General features: G+C 33.9%; 1 protein-coding gene across 1 annotated transcript in view; it reads right to left on the bottom strand.

The window, feature by feature from the left end:
* Nucleotides 1-270: 270 nt before the first annotated feature.
* Nucleotides 271-23608, bottom strand: part of LOC136034115 (nucleolar protein 58-like) — a 62425-nt gene continuing 39087 nt past the window's right edge. The window contains exons 5-10 of the mRNA XM_065715261.1: nt 21209-21354; nt 15299-15425; nt 11320-11483; nt 8554-8750; nt 4125-4342; nt 271-457 (exon numbers count right to left, since the gene is read on the bottom strand). Coding sequence (XP_065571333.1) covers nt 366-457; nt 4125-4342; nt 8554-8750; nt 11320-11483; nt 15299-15425; nt 21209-21354 — 944 coding nt within the window. The 3' untranslated portion in view covers nt 271-365. The remainder of the gene's footprint in view (nt 458-4124; nt 4343-8553; nt 8751-11319; nt 11484-15298; nt 15426-21208; nt 21355-23608) is intronic.

Raw genomic sequence — 23608 nt, 5'->3', positions numbered from 1 at the left:
GAGGAAGATCCCAGGATAGCATATACTATGAGAACTAATTGTGATACGATATCCAAAAAGCTCAATTAAAAAAAAAAATAAAATAAAATAAAATGTTAATGAGAATTCTATATTAGAAATTAAACATGTTATAAGCATTATATGTTGATTTTTAAGTTTGATTCATTCTATTTTGGACTATCTGCGGAAATTCTTTAGCCACGGTATGCAGATAATCAAGAGATTATTGTGATTATAAACCTAGAATGCCTTCATTTTAAAAGGACGGTCTTTTTTCAAATGATTTTTTTTTATTCTTCACGAATTTGTAAAAAAGAAACAATGTTTTTCAACAGCGCCCAAAATATAATGAGCAAGTGATCCATTTACTCAGCTTCTTCTTGCTCTTTCGATTTCTTCTTTTTCTTCTTCTTTTTCTTTTCTGTTGGCTCTTCTGATATTTCTTCTACTGGTTCTTCTGTATTAAAAAAATATTAACGTTAATACGAAACCACATGAAATTAAACTAATATATTCAATGCAAAATTAATATAATATTATAGTGCATTAATATACGTACGGCAAAACAAAGGGTTTTGTCTAATTAATTTTATAAAAAATTTTCCCTCTTCAGATTCTGCCCTTGCTAATAATAATAATAATAAAAATAATAATAATAATAATAAAAAAAAAAAAAAAAAAAAAAAAAAAAACATATCTATAACCCTGTGGTAGGACTGTGGATTGATCCTCTGCTTGGCCATACAGGGTCTTGTTTTGGTTTCCAACAATTCGCTGCAAGTTGGGCGACAGGCGTGCCACCTGTCCGTGCTAAATGACGCAGAAGCTTGAACATGAATTTGAACCGCCATCTATGCACCATCAATGGCCCTGAGGGTCTTTATCCTTATTCAAAACTTAAGAAAAGAGAACAAACTTTCGCCTCGGACATTTCCCATGCATCACAGAATATTTTTTGTTTTGTTTTAATAGATAATATTCTTGGACGTTTAAAATAAATAATGAGATGTAAACGTCATAACATTCCATTTCTTTTTCTATTATCGATACATTACTTTATCCAACCTGTTTGCTTTCTGGTTCGTCAATTCTTTTTTTTCTCATGTAGTGTAGCCAGTATCCTATCTGATCTCGTTCTATTATTTATATAAGCTAGTTTTATATATTAAAGTCGCACATCTGAAAATAGTCTTTGATCAACACCAAAAACTCTAAATCTCACACACCTTTTTAGATTCCCTATTACTAACAACGGTATGGCACTTTGCCCAAAATCTGGATAAAAAACAACAACTAAAAACATTTTTCCGCCCCCCCCCCAATTTACACCCCTAGAAATAAGCAAGACTAAAGACGAACAAGAAGAATCAGTAACTTGCTATAGGTTACTGTAAATTCTTTTCGTTCACAAAATAGTTTATCTAGCTAAAATTTTAAACTTGTTTTACTAACTATTTCGAGACCTAATTCACTTGCTTTTTAAACTTGCCTACTATTTGTAGACCGTATCAAGTGAAAACACTATATACAAGATATAAGAAACATTTGTTTGGAATCAACTTTTACAACGTGTTAAATATGTTACGCACATTTTCAAGCAGAATTAACCAACATACTGAATAAAACAGTTAGTTACAACATACAAAAAACATAGGAAATAAAAAGGAGGATGAGAAAAGATAAGGAGAAAAAAAGAAAGAGAGAGAGGGAAAAGAATTTCAGGGTAAAAGAAGTCTTTTATAATTCTCTTAAAATTATTCATATTCAATAGCATTTCCATATACTTCCGGAAACATTCCAACTCCACGAACTTACATCACATTTGAACTACTTAAAAAAATTGACATTCAGAGAAATAAATTTGACCGAGTATACTCGGCATGGCTGTATACAAAGTGAGGGAGGTTACCCGGTTTGAGCAACCACCCTATTCCGATTTTTTTTTCTGAATTGTACAAAAATATAAACATTACACGTAAACAAATTATTGCCCATAAAAATCTTAATAATCAATTATCTTTTTATATAGCCCCCCCCCCCTCCCCCACCCCCAAACAAAAATCCTAGCTACGGTCCTGATACTAGGGACATGAAAAATTTAATAAATTGAACACGCTGAAGTTTTTAGAACTTTTGAAACCCTGGGAAAGATATAACCCTTAAATCAGAGAAATAAATAGAAACTTTGGTTAGCGCTTCATGATGTTCACAGAAGTTGTCTCTTTCCACTTCCTATGAAGCATTTTAGTATAAAAAATTGGAAAAATATAAATATAAAAGATATTTATTTATTTGAAAACCCGTCAATCATACGAAATGAAAAAGACAGAACACGAACATATAAATATAAGAAAATAAATAAGAACATATCAGAAGAGACATAACTAGAAAGAGACTCAACTAATAAAAGGGCAAACAAAATAGCACTAAAATGAATAAAACGAAAACAGATCTATTGTAAAAGGAGATTATACCAATCGTGATCTACTATTTTAATATTGTGTCTTTTGATTAAATTTTCAACTGCAACATGAGGGTCGGTTATGTGATACTTTTTAATGAGGATTGAGTTTCTGTACCAGGGAGGAAAACGTTATCGTCTTTTCATACATAAGTCTTTTCACAGATATTTGATTATAAAAGCAAGTCCGATATTACTAAGCTTCAAACTTTGGGTTTTCTTTAAACCCAATTTTTATTAATTGTTTTTAAATTGTTGCAATCTATTGTTAAAATACATACATATATTTTTGCAATTACCAGCCACCGGGCCCCACCACTCGGCACCCAGCAGGCTTTTATATATTGATTCTTATTGTCGCTTGTCTTCTAACCGCAGACATTGGGTAGCGCCTGGAAATTCTATTCAATCACGTGTAACAACAACAAAGAACGAAGAAAAATAGCTAGACAAAAGACAAAGGTTATTCTCAAACAAGGATCACCAAGACAAGGATCGCACAAGAGCCGAACAAGGGTGATTCTCAGCTAGTGAATAAAAGCATATATTTTAGCAAAAATTCTTTTAAGTCATCCAGACGTCATTAGTCTATCATTACCATCAATTTTCAGAAGAGGCCGTCAATAACGTTAGTATCAGTGAAAAAAAAAAAAATTAAATGAAATACCATTCAAAACTTGAACTTCATTCTTTCCCTGGCTACCAATGGAGCCTGTCTCGTGAACTGAATAGAATTAAGACGACTAATTGACCTAATTTAATTAGTTAACTAATTGACTAATTTAAAATAAGAACTTTTCTTATTAGTCGTCCAACCATCATTAGTGCCTTCAATTGCCAATTGGAGCGGTCAATAAAGCCGTCATCAGTGCAAAGCTGATGCACTGTCAATAATGACAGTGGCCCGAACTGAAGTAAAAATTAACTGAAGAAAAACAAGCCACAAACAAAATACCATTAAAAAACTTGATTATCCATAAATTCTCCCCTTCAACCAATGCAGCCTGTCTCCAGAACTAAAGTGGATTAAGACGATTGATTGACATTTTTAAATAAGGAATGGCAGCTTAAACTTTGTATTAAATTACCATAGTGTTTTATAAAAAGAAAACTTTTTTCCTAATTATTATTTTTCTTTTTTTTTACATGTCATGTTTAGCCATTGCGGCCCAAAACAGTAGAATAACATAAATAAGATAAATAAGTTTTCAACGAAATCTGTTATTTATCCAATGCAGTCTGTGGGAAGGCCCGAAAAAGTAGTTGCAGTTACTATAAATAATGATTCTTTGGAACCAACGCCTGAACTCTCATTTTTTTTTTTTTTTTAGTTTTTCTGTTGTTTTTTTTTTAATTGTTGGTGTTTCTGTTTTTTTTTTTTAATTGTTGGTGTTTCTGTTTTTTTTTTTTTTTTTTTTTTAGTTTGGTGTGTTGATTTTTTTTTTTTTAGTTTGAATTGCAATTGTTGATCGCTTAATTAAAACCACAGTAGATTGTTCAGAGAACAGAAGTAAAGAAGTACAGTAGATTAACAGAGGTACAAACAAACAAACAGACAGTATATTATTTATATATATATAGATTCAGCCATATTTTATATAAGTATTATTACGTATTATAAATACGTATCATATGTTCTATTATATATAAACGATAATCAAACCTTTTAATTCTTCAACGGGTGCTTCTTCTTCACCTCCTTTACTTTTCTTCTTCTTCTTCTTCTTTTCCCCTTCAGGTGCAGGCTCAGTTACCGCTATTTCTTCTACAACTTCTACTTTCATCTTTTTAGGTTTCCCATCCTCTGGTGCTCCTTCACTAGCTCGACGCTTTCCATGTGGTATTGTGAAGTCACCTTCTTGTTTATATTCTAATACTTCCCTGTATCGAAGAATTTATATAGTAAAATTATAATGTTATTATCTATTGTGTTATTGAAATTATATCGTGTAAAATGTCTTATCTTTTATTAATTAAAAAAAAACTATCCGTAAAGGGAGTTTTTCAAAGAAAAGCAAAGGCCAAATTAAACTTGAGATCAGCAGATACAAATACTGTTAAATTCAAACTCAAAACGACCAGAAATTACTGTTACTAGGCTGGATAACAATAAGAATAAAAAAAATATCTAAAAAAAATTAAAACTGTTTCATATTGAAAGACAGTTTTTACTTTGATATTATTGAAAAAAAATACAAATAAAAAATATATATATATAAATACTGTACAGGAAAATTGATACACATACGAGGACATCCATTTTGACTAAACATTCAATCTTAGGACAACCTCCAGAGGAGATGAATGCTTGCAGACAGGATTTTAGTGACAGGCAAGACCGTACACAGGCGGGGGGGGGGGGGGTAGGGGGTTTGAACTCCCTCCCAGAAATGTTTGTCCGTCTCGCAAATACGTAAACAAAAATATAAACAAATTTTATTTACGTTTTTGATTTGTTTTGCCCCCCTCCCCCCCAAAAAAAAAATCCTGGCTACGGCCCTGACAGAGGGCAAGGTTTTAAAGCGAAGTATTTTCCTAGGAGTATGACAGTTTAGTTCAAAATGTGCGAAAAATAGTTTTTTTTTGCTTATTTGTATTTTTTATGAAGATAAAAGGTCAGCCATTCGCCAAAGCTCTTCATTACATACATTTTAAATTATGAATAAACAACAGGATGAAAAGGGATACCCACAGGGTTGTATATGGCATTGGCTCCCTCCCTTTAATTATAAAAAATATATTAGGGGCATGGTTTCATATTCGAGCGAATTGTCTACCATCAAGAAATAGAACAAAAATTGAAAGAAAAAGGATGGCCTCAGGTTCGAATTACTTTTGCCCTAGATGCTATACAGCAGTTGAGGATGTGGCATACTTCTGGCTAGGTATCAGCAGCCTTCTGCTTTAAGAAGTAAATTTTTAAAGGTTCCCGAGAATCCTGCAAGCAAATTTAAAAAAGGACAATGAATGGGGGGGGGGAAGGGGGTGAAGAGATGACTAACATTTATGTCGTGATGTTTATTACAAAATACCGTGTTATAAGGCATTGTTAGGTTTATAATGAGATTTTTTTATGCATGATATCAATGTTGAAAGGAAAGGAGAGTAACGTTGAATCGAGGAAAAGAGAGAAATGCAAAGAGAGTTTTTCAGAAAAGGAAAAGAGAGTAATGTTGAAAGGAAAGGAAAATAAAAGGAAAGGATATTGTGCTTTTTTCGCTGTTGTTGCTTTTGCCAGGAGGGGAGAGTAGACTTACTTTACTTTATTGTAATTTTTGAATTTTCGAATACTATGTTATATGGCCTTGTTCGGCTTATAATAAATCTATCAATCTATACAAAAGATGCAAAATTTCATAATATTTGGGGAAAACTGGAGGCTCTTCTAGAAGCGAAAGCGTCTCTTTTTGTTTTCTCCCAAACCTTGGCATCCGATCATTGAAACTTGTTTGCATGCCTGAAGTCCGGAAATGGACTGTTTTGGAGGGGGGGGGGGGGGGGAGGGAAGAAATATAATCTTGGTGACAAACAGATTAATTTTAGCTATTAAACTGGCTGTTTGCCCTGAAGGCATGTATAGAGAACACACATAAAAGTGAAGGTGATATGATAGCACTTTGGACGGCTTGCATATTCTAATTCTAATTTATTTTTGTTATTTTAATAAATTTTGTAATATAATTTTGAGGGTAGATGAAGGGGGTTATTACGAGTTTTGAAGGCCCCCCCCCCCCAAAAAAAAATTGTATAACTCTTAAAAACGAGAAAATGCATATAAAAAAATTTCTAATGTGTTTTAAATTTTTTTTTGGTAAAACAACAGGCAAGTTGTATAAGAATTAAAGAACATTATCTAAGATGTGGTAAAAATAGTGACATTTGACGGAAGAAAACGGACTGACCCACCCCTGCTTTTATGATCGTCCATTGTTATGCACTAAAATATTCCCGGTTAAGTTTGGTAGTATTTGGAATTTTTTTTATTAAGATTCTGAATATTCGAGCATATTTAGTGTTAAGACTGACAAGATTTTTGAGATTTTGATGAAAATTTGGTATATTTTCCCGCTACTTTAGAGAAGAAAAGGTAAAGCATGCAAAAGAAAACACTAAAATCGCTATTCTTTACCTTTTTATTTTTACTTTCTTCGTCGGTGTTTATCTTATTCAACCAAGGCTACTTTAACAGTTACGCAGTGACAGATACGGGAAAAAACCTTATAATTCTAAGATAAGTCAGGCTTTCTGCGAAAGGCAAGTTCACAACTGTAGAACAGGACAAAAAAGGAGAAATTTGATGGAGGAAGACCACCCGACTCACCTCTGCCTCTATTTTCGTTTTTATGTGATCACCCATGATTGTTAAATAAAATATGACCGATTCTTGATATTATCTGAAATAAAATGGCCCTTTGAACAATAAAATTTTGCTTGCCAACACTGTCCTAGACAAGCGGTTGGCGCTCCAGACTTGAAATCCTGTCAGGGATATGAGTCCTGGTGTTGCTGGTTATTTGGTTTTGAACGGAGGTCAATGGTGTAAATCTGTAAGTTCAGCCAGAGTCGACCAAGCTCTAAATGGGTACCTGGAAAAACATGGAGAAAAACAGGGAAGCGTCGGGTGATTTGTCCCCAACTACGCACTGCCCTCCTGGCCGAAGGCATTGAATCACGAGATGGGTACCTGCGCAGCGCAGACCTTGATCAGCATGCAAAAAAGTTTCTTTTTAACTTGGAAACCCCTTGCTGTTTATTATATAACTATATTTTCTGTTATTGGACAAATGTTAAAAATTTTATACTGAATTTTTTAAAACAGGTTTAGATATGATATTTTATACTGATTACTAATGATATTTCTTATACTAAATTTCTTATACTAATGATAATTTGTACTAAATTTTTTGAAACAGGTTTAGATAAGATATTTCTAATATGATTTTTACTAATTTTGAAAACTAAAACTCTGATGATGAAGCGTTTTTAGATTATATACCTTTCATCACTCATTTCAGTCGTAAACTTTTATGAGCCACAATAAAATTGGTGAGAAGTAAGAATACAATAATTTTTTATTTAATTAACTATCATATTTACTAATTTAATTAACTGAAATGTTAATTAACATGTGAAAAATTAAAATACAATTTTTCACACATATAGTAAACCAGTAGGGCTATTTATTTTAGACGGTATATCATACCTATCCACTAATTTATTTAGTAAATTCCTAAATATTTAAATATAAATTTAGATGTATTTATCATATATTTAGATAAATTTATATAAATTTTAGATATAAATTCCTAAATATTTACTAAATGTTCATGTCGTTGTTTCTATGTTGGGATGGTACACCAAGAACTACGCCAAAAGCTTAAACACCAAAAACTTAGAGCAACGCCAAAACCTTAAAACCTTTGGTTTCACTTTCTTTCAACAAGTTCATCATAAGTCCCATTATTTCATTTTATTTTATAACAATTCCATTACCCCCCCCCCCATAAAGGTATCATGCAAGTTCCCATAAAGGTCTCATCTAAAAAACAACCCCATTGTTGCTTTTTTGTTTGCATTTTCTTTGATTTCTTTATTTAAAATGTTTGTTTCTGTCTGTTTACATGTCCTAGGAAGCATTTTTAGGAAGTCCCAAAAGTACACGCGCCTGCGTATCAGCAAGGGTCGGAGGCCAGAGCGAGTAGAGGGAGGCGACAAAAAGCCGGCTTTTCTGATAGCACATCGACTATATATAATTGGCAGTTTCGATAAGAAAATTGTTTATTTGTATATATTAATATACAAAAATTCAAAACCAATTACACAGAATGGGCAGCTCAGACAGCATAGCATTCGATTCTCAGCCCCAGGGCTACGGTTTCGAACTTAGCACTTCTAAACTAACAGGCTTGGAAATCCCACTCTGTTTTGTCTCAGGGCTCGGGGATCAAGTTGAAATTTTCAGCAATGCTATTGATGGGAGTGGAAGAGGGACTTTTTCTGCTGCTCAATATGGTCACCTGACAGGCTGTTTGGATAGTATATATTATACTTTATATAATATTAGATATTATTTATTGAATATTGAGCCTTACCCTTGGTTGAAGTATTTATCATAAACAGATTTCTTCATTCCAGTCCCAGATATCCTAGTTGCTCCTTGATCTTCTAGCATCCTTAAATGGGATTCTAATTTGGCTCTATGCTCAACACCTAATATTGTGGAACCATCTTCACCCAGTGCATCCACTCGGGACGCCAAAGCTGCTTTGTTAGCTAGACCTCGCGAGACCTACAAGAATACAACAACAATTTTTATAGCTGTTAATATAATCCTATATGAAAAAAGGGGACAAATGTTCTTTAAATTATTAATAATAAAGGCTGCACCTAAAATAAATTGCAAAATATTAATACACATTGATATTTTGCCAAAAATACACTCTATTTAATAATTATTACACATAAAAGAAGAGAAGGAGAGGGAAATTTAGATTTCACCAAAAGAAGAATGGTGGGTTCTCACTTAGATAAAATTCTCACAAAACCACAAAAAGACACACACTTTTACATATTAAAACATGAAAGAATCTTCTTAAATTAGAAACTCCTAAACTGACAAGTGCTCTAATTTATTATCTTGTGTGTTGCCTCTGTTTTTGTATTCAATTTTACCGAAGTTCCACAGGAATAACAAATAAATTAAAAGGTGGTGTTGGGGATATTTCCAAGCGTTCTTCTTGTCAAATGATTGATAAACATGGTCAAAAAATTTGATTTTTAGAGAAAAGGAGAAAAATCATAAATATGTGCATGACGTGGGCAAGTTGTGTGTAATTTAGTTACAATCCTTGGTTATGTATTGCCAAACGCAACTATTTGTCAACAGTAAACAATTTGGGCCCACCTCCCAATGTGTATAATGAGAGAACTATATTTATTACTAAAACAGTTTGATTAAGTAGCCTAAAAGGGACAAGAGAAAAGCCAGAAATCCAAATTAGGCTGGGACAAGACTATTATAAGAAACTGATATTTTTTTATGTAATTTCTTGCAATGCAGCCAACGCCTACCCTTTAAACAACAGTATTTACAAGCGTATTGGTTTCAATGACTGGATAGACGTAGTATTTTCTTTCAGAGCTTCAAACGAGTACACGCTCTACCAATAAGCTGACTTTTCGCGGAAAAACATGGTTTACTTGGCAAATATTTTAAATTGTAAAATGTGGGTGCCCAGAGAAGAAAATCCATTTCACCAAGCAATCAAACACAATATCAAGGAAGATATTAGGGGGTACAACACCTCAATAGTAAGTATCTCTACAAATTGAATTAAAAGTTCAAGTGTCGGCACAAAATAAGGCCCGCATACTGAATAGATACAGCATATTTTAAATTGACAAAATGCGGCTTTTCAGAGAGCTTTCACAGAAAGAACTGAGTCTTGAAACCCAACAGCTAATTACTTTGTTCCTAAAGTTGCTAGATGAAGCAGTGCAGAGGAGTAATGCAGAAAGCGCAGATGAGCTGAACCCCATCTATAAACATGACCTAGCTCGAAAACTGGCATGAATTGAACAAATAATTAAGTGAAGTAAAAGCTGCTCTTATTAATTAAGTATATAAAAAATTGTAATCTGAATATTGCCAAAGACAGATTCCCCAAGGTAGTCCTTTTTGGCCAAACGTCTACGGTTTTGTCTAAATTTGTGCAATGATAACTAAAAGGCGCCGTAAAATAAGTCAGTAGAGTATCGTTAAATTACGTAAAATACTGGTAGAATAAGTAAAATACCAATTTTACAGGGGTCCGTAAAATTACGGTAAAATACATAAAATAGATCAGCAACGCCGGTTTCGACCTAAGGGTTTAGTGCCGTCATACTTGGCCTACTTACTTTTTGTTACTCCTGAAGACAAAAAAAGAGAAAGACAGAAAACATGGAATGTACACAAGGCTAAGCCCTTATCTAGGGGAAATTACTGTGTCTGAAAACCCCCTCCCACACCCCGAGATGTCTTACCGGCTCTCAAATCGGGCGTAAAAATACATACAAAAAACCCTTGATTTGAGACCGTTAGACTAAGTCTAAGGGAAGTAAATACCCTCTTCATCACTCTTTGTTAAACCTCACCCTCCCCCCTTTCTAAATAAAAATTATTTGGTACCCCCCCCCCCTTCCCAACAAAAATACTGGACACGGCCCTGGTTAAGGCTAATCTTGAAACCATGGATGACAATAGGAAGTTTGATCACTGACGTGAGACCCACGGGCTAATTTTCAAAATAACTTTGAGCTACAGATCGCTTAGAATAGCGATCGCTTAGATAGTGGAGGAAAAACATAAAAACAGGATAATTCACAACCAGCGATAAAAAAAAGGCATATATTTCGGTCAAGATCTGGTCTGTTTTCCCACGTTCTCTTGTATTGCCATGCTTATTCACTGTGTATCAGAACTTATTTTTGCTCAGTAAAATCAATAGATACAATCAATAGGCTCTGTTGGGCGGTCATTCCACATGGCAATACTAAATCGGACGAAATTCGGCCTTTTTAAAGAAACCCAGATCACTAAAATTTTCTCTGATGGTCAACGAATTCGTCATCACATCTTTTCGTGGACGGAGCACAAGAGAAACAACAGACGTAGGATAAAACAAAAATGTTAGTCCAATTACTGTGATAAATTCAACTGATCCTAACGAATTGCATACGTTGAAACCCTGGTTCAAGGATGCTTTTTATTCCATTTATTTACTATAAAATGGAAGTACGGTGCATGATAGTGAAATTTCTATTCGTCTTTTCGATGAAGCAAAAAAAAAACAAAAAGTTTTCTTGGGAATACTTACCTTTCCCTTGAGTTTAGCAGAGCTTTGTGAAACTAACTGTGCATGGTAGATCAACCCATATTTAGGGGTGTCGTGCTTTGTCTTCAATGCCCTGAAAAGAGCCTTCTCAGCACCCAGAATTTGGACGGTTGAGGCAGGTTGCTTAGCAAGGTTCATTAGAGACCCTATAAAAATATATACATTTAGGAAGCATTATCAGACCAAAATTTATATTCTGAGGAACATTTTTTTCTTCTTTTCTTGTTTTCAAACAGTTCGTGCAAACGAACGGCAAGTAAGGAGTGACCCGGCTCAATAGTAACCGATACTCTAAAAAACGGAATTTTGCTACCAATAGATACACCAAAAGATTTGAATTTTTATGCTAATATTAAATACATAAATTTTATCAAGTTTAGTCCTACCCATCAAAAGTTACGTGCCTGAGAAAATTTGTATTATTTTCAAGAAAAGGGGGGAGCACACCATAAAATCTATAGAATCTTAGTGTGAAAATTACACCACCAGATTCGGCGTATCAGAGAACCCTACTGTAGAAGTTTCAAGCTCCCATTTGCAAAAAATTTGTAATTTCGTATTTTTTGCCAGAAGAAAGATCACGGACGCATGTTTATTTGTTGCTTTTTTTTTCCAGGGGTGATCGTATCAATTCAGTGGTCCTAGAATGTCACGAGAGGGCTCATTAGAACGAAGATTAAAAGTTCTAGTGCCCTTTTTAGGTGACCAAAAAATTGGAGGGCAACTATGCCCCCTTCCACACTCTTTTTTTCCAAAGTCGCCGAATCAAAATTTTTAGATAGCCCTTTTGTTCAGCCTAGTCAAAAAATCTAATACCTATGTCTTTGAGGAGGACTTAGTCCCCACAGTCCCCGAGGGAAGGGCTGCAAGTTATAGACTTTGGCCATTGTTTACGTATAGTATTGGTTACTGGGAAGTATGCAAACGTTTTCAGGGGGGATTTTACCATGGAGGAATTTTTCATGGGGGAAGAGAATTCCCATGAAGGGGGCGCTGGATTTCCCAGCATTATTAAAAAAAACAATAAGAAATTGGACAAAAAAAGTTTTTTCAACTAAAAGTAAGGAGCTACATCAAGACTAATAACGAATAGAAATTATTACGTATATGATGGGTTTCACCCCTCGTCAAAACCTCACTTTTTACGCTTAAGTATTTTCAGTAATTTCAAAAGAGCTATCTATTCTAATTAAACGACCTTTGTGATTCAGGGGTCATTCTTAAAGAATTGGAATAAAATTCAAACTTCAGCGCAAGGCGCAGTCTATTTTCGCGTTCTATTCAATAACTATCTATATTATTGAGCCAAGAGAAGAGTGTTCATCTTCCTGCATTTCTAATTATATCATTGGTTCTCTTGTGCCATATGCAAATGATGTTCTTGATTTCAGTCGAACTACTGAACGAAGTGTTCCTTTTTTTATTAACTGGAGCAAAAGTAGCCCTGTCCAATCTGTGGCACTTCGGTTCTTTCTGGTTCAGCAAGTAAAAAACATCACAAAACCTGCCCTTCAAATCGGTTCAACTCTCGCCATCCAACCCACCAACCTTTGATAAGCCGTATTTCCTACAGAATTATCTCTGCATTTTGCATCCATAGTCACTGCAAAATTGCGTTTTAACCGAAATATTCTTACATCGCTTTTTAACTCATTTACTCATTACCCCTCCTTTACCCTATCATTACTTTACCCCTAATTTTAACTCATTTACTCCCCCCCAGATTTTGTATGTTACCTCTTCTGGGAGATTGTTGCTAAAGCAGGTAAAACATAAATTCTATCAAGCTTCTCCAGGTTTTCTATATACCTGCTTCCATTCCCCTTATTGTTCTGAAATTTGAATAAAAAACCACAATACTAAGATAGTTCGCCATCCTTGTTCACACTGCTAATGCGTCGTCCTATTAAATGATAATTTAATAGAAATTATCATAACGCATCTTAGTCTTCATAAGGATGCACCTTTCACACTTCAAAGGGTAGTACGGTGGAATATCAGTATTATAACTACAACAAATTTTTTATACAGCTTTTGAAATTTTGTTTTCTACACTAATTCTTTTTTAATATTTGATTTCTTAAATAGTATAGTGTATTGTAATGAAGTTTAAAATATTATCTGTATTCTACAACAGTATAGCAATATAAACAACTTTTATTCAATTCTTAAGGCATTTTTTTTTCTTTGCAAATTTGGACGTTCAGTCCATCGTCAACATGTTGGAGATTTTGTTTTTGCATCATCACGTTTTTTGTTCCAAACTAAAAATAAATCTTCCCTCCCCCCCCCCAAAAAAAAGTGGTTTTCATAACTCAAACTAAGCACAAAAAAAGAATGATAATTCCACTCAAATCCTAGAAGTGGCCAATCCAAAGCCTAATGGCGACATTCCCTTCAACCTCTCCGCTTGCTAATGCGTGCATTAGCATGCTATATCATTAGCATATGGCATAAGAGAACCAATGAGCACAAGAGAACCAATGAAGATGAACATCCTTCACTTGGCTCAATAACATAAATAGTTATTGAATAGAAAGGGAAAATAGACTGCACCAAGTGTGAAAGGTGTATCCTTATGAAGACAAAGATGCGTAATGATAATTTCCATTAAATTATTATTTAATAGGACGACGCATTAGCAGTATGAACAAGGATGGCGAACTATCTTTGTATTGTGGTTTTTTATTCAATGAAGGCTTTCTCAATGTCAGCTACTCCAAACTTCTGAATTTCGGGACCGTTGGGGGAATGGAAGCAGGTATATAGAAAACCTGGAGAAGCTTGATAGAATTTCTGTTTTACCTGATTTAGCAACAATCTCCCAGAAGAGGTAAGATACAGAATCTGGGGAGGAGTAAATGAGTTAGAATTAGGGGTAAGGTACTGATACGGTAAAGGTTTTTTTACATTAAATCTTTTTTTTTTACATTTTTACATTACATTTTTTTACATTACAAAAAAAATTTTAATTTTTTTCTTTTTTATTCATTTTTACATTATATTTTTTTACATTACAACAATTTTTTTTTACATTTTTTTTTCATTTTTACATTACATTTTTTTACATTACAAAAATTTTTTTACATTTTTTTTTTCTTTTCAGAAGCACTAACTGGCTCAGATTAAGCGCTTTCATGGGTCACTTATATTAGTTTGCAGTCATTTTTTTAATAAATAAACTTAAGATTCTTACCTACGTGTGAAATTAGTCGAGGTCCCACCAATTCACCAACCAAAATTGTTAAATTTGGTGCAACAGCTGTCATGCTTGTATGTTGCGTATCCATTACATTTTTTTTCATTTTTACATTACATTTTTTTTTTACATTAAAAAATTTTTTTTTACATTTTTTTTTTCTTTTCATAAGCGCTAACTGGCTCAGATTAAGCGCTTTCATGGGCCACTAATATTAGTTTGCAGTCATTTTTTAATAAATAAACTTAAGATTCTTACCTACGTGTGAGATTAGTCGAGGTCCCACCAATTCACCAACCAAAATTGTTAAATTTGGTGCAACAGCTGTCATTCTTGTATGTTGCGTATCCATTACATTTTTTTTCTTTTTTACATTTTTTTCTTTCAATAATTTTTACATTACATGTTTATCATTTTTTGAGTTTTTTTCATTTTTACATTACATTTTTTTTACAGTTCAATTTTTTTACATTTTTTTTCATTTTTAGGCCTACATTAAAATTTTTTTTTACATAAAAAAAATTTTTTAATTTTTTTTCTTTTTTATTTTTCTTCTATATTTTTACATTACATTTTTTTACATTACAACAATTTTTTTTTACTTTTTTTTTCATTTTTACATTACATTTTTTTTTTTACAAAAAAAAATTTACATTTTTTTTTCTTTTTCAGAAGCGCTAACTGGCTCAGATTAAGCGCTTTCATGGGCCACTAATATTAGTTTGCAGTCATTTTTTAATAAATAAAATTTAAGATTCTTACCTGCGTGTGAGATTAGTCGAGCTCCCACCAATTCACCAACCAAAATTGTTAAATTTGGTGCAACAGCTGTCATTCTTGCCTTCAAGTATTCGTACAACTGGGCACGGTATTCTGTAATTTCAATAACCTAAAATAAAATCTATAATAATATAGGCTATTATTTTTTCTGTTTAATCTTCAAAAATAAAGAAAACAGAAAAAAAAATACATTCAGGCCATCCAATGTTAAATACCTTTTATATAGATTGAAAAAGACTAGCTATATACTAAAAGGCATTTAGATATATTTAAAACTTCAGGCTCATAAATAAAACCATACAATCGATAATATAGTAAGAAACCTGGATGTGTCTTTTTTTTGACGTTTCTAAATTTTTTTTTAACTGCTTTTTATAATTTTTTTTCTTCATATTTAGATTTCGCGCATGCAAAAATTCCTGGGGGCAATGTGACAAAGATGCCAATAATTGACCAAATTGACAAATTCTAAGGAAAGAGAGAAAAAAAAATCTATAATAATATAGGCTATTATTTTTTTTCTTATATTTCAAGTAGTTACTCTTTTTAAGTTTTAGTTTTACGTAGTAAACTTGGCATGACTATCCTGACAGTTTTCTGTGCCATCAATATGCAAATTAAGTACAGGAAAGATACATGGCGCCATCTACTTTTTCGAACTTGGTGATTTTTAATCTTCTGACGAAGCCACCAGATGCTGCTACCGTCCCTTTTTTTTAGATGTCAGCACTGTTCACAGTAGAGCTACTTCTACGCACGAACCGCCACGCAAATTCGCTTGTACCTTTTTTTGTGTTAGTTTGTTATTTAGCATAGTGAAGCAACGCAAATTAGATGTTAGCTACGATGTTGTTTTAAATAAACCTATCTCTCTCTCTCTCTCATAGAACTATTTACTTAAACAGTTATAGCTGAAAGCACGTGATTTAAACTTAGTTACTCCGAACATTATATTTTTGTTTGTTGACTTGATCTACCTTAATACTGAGCCTTCTTTGTGATAATCCTGCATATAGGAGGATTCAAACTGTTAACTTTTGCAAATTTTTCCATTTGCCTAAAGAGAGCTAAAAAGACGCTCTTTGTGATTCTTGTTCCTGCTTTTAGTGTTGTTTTTAAGTACATTCTCAGACATACTTTTGCCCATTTTGTATACCATTTTACTGTGTTCCTTTCCTTAAAGTGTGGTAGCTAACTTGGGGGTTAGGTGTTGGTCACAGTGGATTTGATAAGACCCAGTGACTTTAAAAGTCAAGTTGGCGGAGAGTCTGTGAAACATGAAATCTAAATATGGAGAAAAAAAATTTACGAAGCAGTGAAAAAAAAACTAGAAATGTCAAAAAAAGACACATTCCGGTTTGATACTATATTATCGATTGTTTGGTTTTAATTATGAGTCTGAGGTTTTAAATATATCTAAATACCTTTTAGCAAGAAGCTAGTCATTTTCAATCTTTAAAAAAAAGTATTTAATATTGGACGGCCTCAATGTATTTTTTTCTATGTTTTGGTTATTTTAGAACATTCTTATGAGTTTACAACGATTTGAGTCAGTCAAGTACTTTAGTATAAGCGTCTCAAAGAATCCAAATTGTGGGCTTTATCAAGTTTGTGCAAGCTCTGCCAAGCAAAGGCCTTGATTGTGATCCAGGAAAACGACCAAGCGACACGAGTGACGTGAACTCTTTTTGATGCGTTTGATCGAAAGGGTAATTCTCAGAGGCCTCCTTAAAACTTATTTTGAAAAAAATAGCTTATCTTGAAAAACAGAAAGTGTATGAAGAAAATAGCACAGAAAACAACTAAAAACAATACCAATTTATCTAAAATACCATACCGATGACTTTAAAATGGGACAAAATTGTTAGAACATCTGGCCACCTTTCCCAAGACTCTATCACCCAGCAACTTGTACCTAATTCGCTCTGTGACGGTCTAGTAACACGTATTCCTAAGAAAAATAAAGATCTTTGCAAATGCATAAAAAAAAAACTTTGCAAAATCCATCAAAAATTAGTTATACCGCATTTTGCTGCCTTTTTTACAGGTCAGAAAAAATCACGGGGGGGGGGGTCAAACCCGGTACCCGCCTGAATATGGCCTTGCTCTAAGTTTATGCCCTTGATATCTCAAATGCTGGTGACACCCTTCTTCACTCCATAGCAATACTGTCTTTTTTTTTAGAAGCGGAGTAAATGGACCCTAAAAATCCATCTTAGCTCTATTTATAGATACCTAAGAGCGGGGATTCTCTACTATTTTCCTCTCAAAGAATTATCAAGAAATCTTCGTTGCATAAATTCTCTTCGTCGTCGCCACACTGAACCGTAAAAAGAACAAAACAGAAACTTTTCTCGTTTAAAAATAACCCCTTTTAGCCCAACTAAAGCCCTTTTAACCCGAGTTTTAGCCCAACCAAAACCCATTGTAATGTCTGTTCTAGTTAGGTTTCACTATTTCGGTAGGCTCCATATTCTATATAACTTAAGTTATATCCATAATAACTGATAATAATGATGTAATAACTTAAGCTATATAACTTAAGTTATATCCTTAAGTTATATCCATATAACTTAAGCAGGTTTTTTTTATAAAGGGAGGGGCTGGGGGTGAAAACGAAATAAGTAGGAAACTTTCACGATGCACTCCAAAACGACACTGATACTGCAGATCCAGAGCAGATACAGTAAAGTACGTCAATCACGATCTACGACATTTGCTTATTCTATACCAACAAGTTTCATCCCTATTTCTCCACTCTAAGCGTTTTCCAAGATTTCTGGTTTCCCCCTCCAACTCCCCCAATGTCAACAGGTCTGGTCGGGATTTGAAATAAGTCCTCTGAGACACGAGTTCCTTCTAAATAAAAAAATTCATTAAGATCTCGTCACCCGTCCTTAAGTTAAAAATACCTCAATTTTTCTAATTTTTCCAAATTAACACCTCCCCCCAGCTCCCCCAAAGAGAACGGATCCGTTCCAAGTACTTCAATCACGTATCTATAACTTGTGCTTATTTTTTCCATCAAGTTTCAACCCGATCTCTCCACTCTAAGAATTTTCCAAGATTTCCGGTTTCCAAGATTTCTGTTTCCCCCCTCCAGCCCCCTATGTCCCCAGATCCGATTCGAATTGAAAATTGAGGATCTGAGACATAAGATCCTTCTATATATCAGGTTTCATTAAGATCCGATTACCCATTCGTAAGATAAAGATAACTCAATTGTCACATTTTCCAAGAATTCCGGTTTCCCCTCCAACTCCCCCAATGTCACCAGATCTGGTCGGGATTAAAAATGAGAGCTCTAAAGCACAAGATTAAGGAGTGAGATAGCGTCCCCCCTTCTCACTCCTTAAGTTTGTACGCCCGCATCTTGAATATGCTTTTCCAGTTTGGCACCCTGGCATCTCCCGTGAAGAATCAGACAAAATTGAGTCAATCCAAAAAAGAGCCTTGCGAATAATTTTCAAAGAAGGCAAGGTGCCTTACTCTCTGCTCCTAAAAAAAGCTAGTTTGGAAACCCTTGAGCGAAGGAGGTCGTCGTTGTGCCTCCGTTTTTCAAAAAATGCAATAACGAACCCTCGGACGGCAAGTATTTTCCCCAAATGTCACTCACCATCCAGATTACGACACCCTCGAGCTGTTTCTGAGCCTATCCAGTTTTGTCCCCCATTCGATGCGTTACTTCCAGATATAAAAAAAACCTTTGTCCCATTCATCACAGAAAAAATGAATAAATAGCCAACTAGTTTCTCCCCCTTTTCTTTTTTTTTCATGTGAGGTGCTTTAGGTCGTTGCACTAATTTGCTTCCCCCCCCCCTGTTTTGGTTTAGTTTCCCTTTTAATTCATATGTGTTTTTCGTGTGTTTTATGCTTCGTTCTTTTTTTTGGTGAGTTTTTGGACTTTTTTTTAGTTTCCCTTTTAATTTGTAGATATATATGTTTATTTCTTGTTCTTTTCTGTATTATTAGATTTTTTTTGTCCCCTTCCCTTTTTTTCTGACTTGTATTTGTTCAAGTTTAGTTTGACGGATTTTTTTTTTTTACTCATAATTTGATTATTAATTATTATTAGTGTTTTTTGCTTTGTTTGCTTTGTTAGTCGACTCCGAAGTCCGAATTCGGCCCTTTAGAGCTTGTGATAGTGATCTTTTTTAAATAAATATCTTATCTTATCTATCTACAAGATCTCTCTAAATATCAAATTTCAATAAGATCTGATCACCCGTTCGTAAGTTACAAATACCTAATTTTTTCCAATTTTTCCGAATGACTCCCCCCTCCCAACTCCACCAAAGAGAGCGGATCCGGTCTGGTTATGTCAGTCACGTATCTTGGACTTGTTTGCCTAAAATAAGGATTTAAAATAAGAGATCTGAGTTGCGAAGTCCTTCTAAATGTGAGATTTCATTAAGATCAAGTTAAAAATACCTCATTTTTCAAAATTTTCAGAATTAACCCTCATCCCCCCCAACTCCCCCAAAAAGAGCAGATCAGTTCCGGTTATGTCAATCGCATATCTAGGACTTCTGCTTATTTTCCCCACAAAGTTTCGTCCCAATCCCTCCACTCTAAGCGTTTTCCAAGATATTAGGTCTCCCCCTCCCAATGTCACTGGATCAGGTCGGGATTTGAAATAAGAGCTCTGAGATACGACATCTTTCTAAATATTAAATTTAATTCGGATCCGATCACCCGTTCATAAGTTAAAAATACCTCACTTTTTCTAATTTTTCCAATTTAACCGTCCCACAGATGGTCAAATCGGGGAAAAAACAATTTCTAATTTAATCTAGTCTGGTTCCTGATACGCCTGCCAAATTTCATCGTCCTAGCTTACCTGCAAGTGACTAAACTAGCAAAACCAGGACAGACAGACAGACCGACAGAATTTACGATCGCTATGTCACTTGATAGATACCAAATTCCCTAAAAACTAAGAAAATCTTATGGGCTTCTCGTCAGGGTAAAGGGTCAATTTGATAAAAGAACCCTTGGTCGGTTACATAACGCGTTTTTCACACCAAATATGTTATTTGTGATCCGATCATTATTCTTTAGGTTATGCAAGTATTTTTTCATTATCCCTATTTGGACTCGCAATAGCTACATCACCCGATGGTACAGTGTTTTGGAAATTTGTCAAAAACTGGATGGACTGTCAATTGAGTTTGCTGACCGCTGCAATAGAATCATTCAACATTTTTCATTAAATATTCATCTCCCATTTTTTCATAATTTTTTAAGATATATATGGATGTAGATAGATAGATAGAAAGATACATGTTTATTTACAACAAGAATTAAACCATATAAACAAAGAGCGCAAATGCCTAATGGCATAAAAGTTTTAACTTAACCAGTTCATACAATCAAGCCTGTTTGTTGCTATTAGCTTATTTTTGCTGATTTTTTTTTTACCCACGTTCCTTATTTTTAAATCTGTCGCCCGCCAGACCCAGAATTCGTCAATTAATATTTTTCAATAAATACTGACCTCCCGGTTTTTCTTAATTTTTTAAGATATATATGGCTGTAGAAGTCTTAACCAGTTCATAAAATCAAGCCTGTTTGTTGCTATTAGCCTATTCTTGCTGATTTTTTTACCCACATTCATCTGTCGCCTGCCAGACCAAAAAGTCGTCAATAAATATTTTTCAATAAATATTGACCTCCCGATTTTTCGTAATTTTTTAAGATATATATGGCTGTAGAAGTCTTAACCAGTTCAAACAATCAGATTTCATCATCACTCTTCTTGGAACTTCAAAAGATTGTAAGACATTATGCAGAATTACGAGGCCTAAGTTAATCTATTCAAAAAGGGATAAATCATCCAACAAAAAAAAGAAAGAAAAAAGAAAGAGATGTCAACTAGAAGGTTTTGGATACCTGATCGCAAAGATGTTTAATATTTTCAATATCTTCGTCAGCAATTTCAGTTCCCATCGATATCTCAGCTGCTTCTTTGACTTTTTCTTCTACTTCTTCAGGTAAAATTTCAGACAGATCTGTTGTAGCTGTATTAGTTCTCATTCCTATAACGAACAATATTAAATGAGTTGGAATAGAACTAAATGTTTTCTAGCAGATAAGAGAGTTTGGAGGTGCAGCAAAAAAAAGATATAGTTCACTAATGAAGAATATTTTAGTTAATTTCGATTATCGGAAGCAGTTGTTTTCATAAAATATGCATCTATTTTTTGCGGTAGTCAACTCAATTTAATCTGTGGTAGCGCACTGAATCAATGCCCTCTTTGGTAATACGTGGTCCACTACGGGCAATACGGGGCTTGCTACTTGCCCCCTGTAAAAAAAGACCCAGCAACCGAAAGGTTGATTTGACACCCTATATGCCAAGAATGGCTATGGAAGATCTTTATTCTTTGTCCTTATCCGTCTCAATTCAGTGGGAAAATAAACACATACGGGGCTTGCCCCTTGCCCCTTTAAAAAAGACCCAGCAACCGAAACGTTGATTTAACACCCTAATGTGCCAACAGGGTCATTCCATGTCAAATCACCCAGCAAATAATTAATTTGAAACCCACCTCTTTAGATTTTGATGAAACTTGGCACAATTATTGCATTTGCTATCCTATTGATAAATACCAAATTTTACTTCTCTATCTCTTATAGTTTTTTTTTTCTACAAATTCTTTGATTTTCTTAATTTAACGTGATTTCAGACCTTGAATTTTGCATCTTGCAATGTAACTTGTAGCTTAAAAAATTAATATCTTGAAAACTATTTGAGATATCACCATAAAACTTTGCATAATATTTAATTAATATATTTAAAATAAAGAAAAAATACATTCACTAACCTATCTCAACTCCAAAAAATAATAAAAATATTATAATCAGAAATTTTTTTTTATTTGTAAACCATTGTCAGGATTTACTAAAATTGCAATATCTCAGGTCTCAGACCTGGTAGAGTGTTCATATTTTTTTTTAAATACTCCTAGATACATAGGCTAACAGATAAACAAAAAAGATGTATGGCTTTTTCAGATTATTATTCGATCTTCTTCAAAAATTATTTGATTCTTTTATTATCTACTATTTTCTCAGGTACGGAACTCTTTTCCGACCTGTCGGCATATATCCCATTTGTGGAACTCCTTTCCACCATGTCAGCCCTTAGCTCCCCTTCCAAAAAACCTTACACCTTCCAAAAAATTACGATCTGTATCAGAATTAACCTAGGAAGAAAAAGAATTAATTCAACTTAGATCTGGATTAATTGAATTTAAAAATGTTTGTTCCCATCACAGCTACTACTTTCTGAGTGTGTTTGAAAAATATCAAACAGTATCCATAGATCCATTAAAAAAACACAAAAAGCCAATAAAAAGTCACTAAGAAATCTATCTTTAAGTTTTTCAAAACAATTGTGTGAAAAAAATATTTTTATTAAACCTGGACAAAAGATATGCCCTTCATGTCGAAACTTATGTGAAGAAAAAACTAAAATCACTGAAAATGAATCTGATAACGAACTAATGATTGAATTGGATTCGTTTGAATCTAGAATAGTCTCCCTTTCACAAATAAATGCAGCCTTAGATGATTTGGGTTTGACTCCAATTAAACTTCATAATTTGCCATCACATAGTAAGGGATTGTATTGCAAAAGAAAAGTTGAAAAAGTAACAAAAGGAGTAAAGAAAAAAATCTCCAAAGCTCTAGATTATGACATTGAAATATCAGAAGATCAAAAAGAAGACGAAAGAAATTTTATCGAAAAAGCAGAAGATTTTGATAGGCTCGTGGGCCTTTTAAAAGAAAAACTTATGTCTGTTGGGAGATCCCAAAAAGTCCAGATTCTCACTTTGGTGCCAGAATCTTGGAGCCGGAAAAAAGTTGCTACAGAATTTCAGGTGACCGAATATATGGTAAAACAAGCAAGAAAACTTAAACGAGAGAAAAGTATCCTAGCTATCCCCTGACCCTAAAAAAGGTAACACACTCTCCGAAAACACAGTTAAACCTGTCACAGACTTTTACCAAAGTGATGAGAATTCAAGAGTTTTACCTGGAGCAAAAGATAAAGTGAGCATTAAAAAAAATATTTATAGGCAAAAAAGACTTATTCTCAGTAATTTGAGAGAGCTTTACTCTTGTTTTAAATGGGAATGCCCCGACTTGAAAATAGGATTCTCGAAATTTTGCAGTATAAGACCAAAGTGGTGTGTCCTTGCTGGGTCAGCAGGTACCCATACGGTATGTGTATGCAGCATACACCAGAATGTGAAATTGTTACTAGATGCTGTAAAAATTGAAGAA

This window comes from Artemia franciscana, chromosome 12, assembly GCF_032884065.1.
Source record: "Artemia franciscana chromosome 12, ASM3288406v1, whole genome shotgun sequence".
Lineage (NCBI taxonomy): Eukaryota > Metazoa > Arthropoda > Branchiopoda > Anostraca > Artemiidae > Artemia > Artemia franciscana.
Note: the sequence above shows the minus strand (reverse complement) of the source record. Positions and strands in the feature narration are given on the sequence as shown.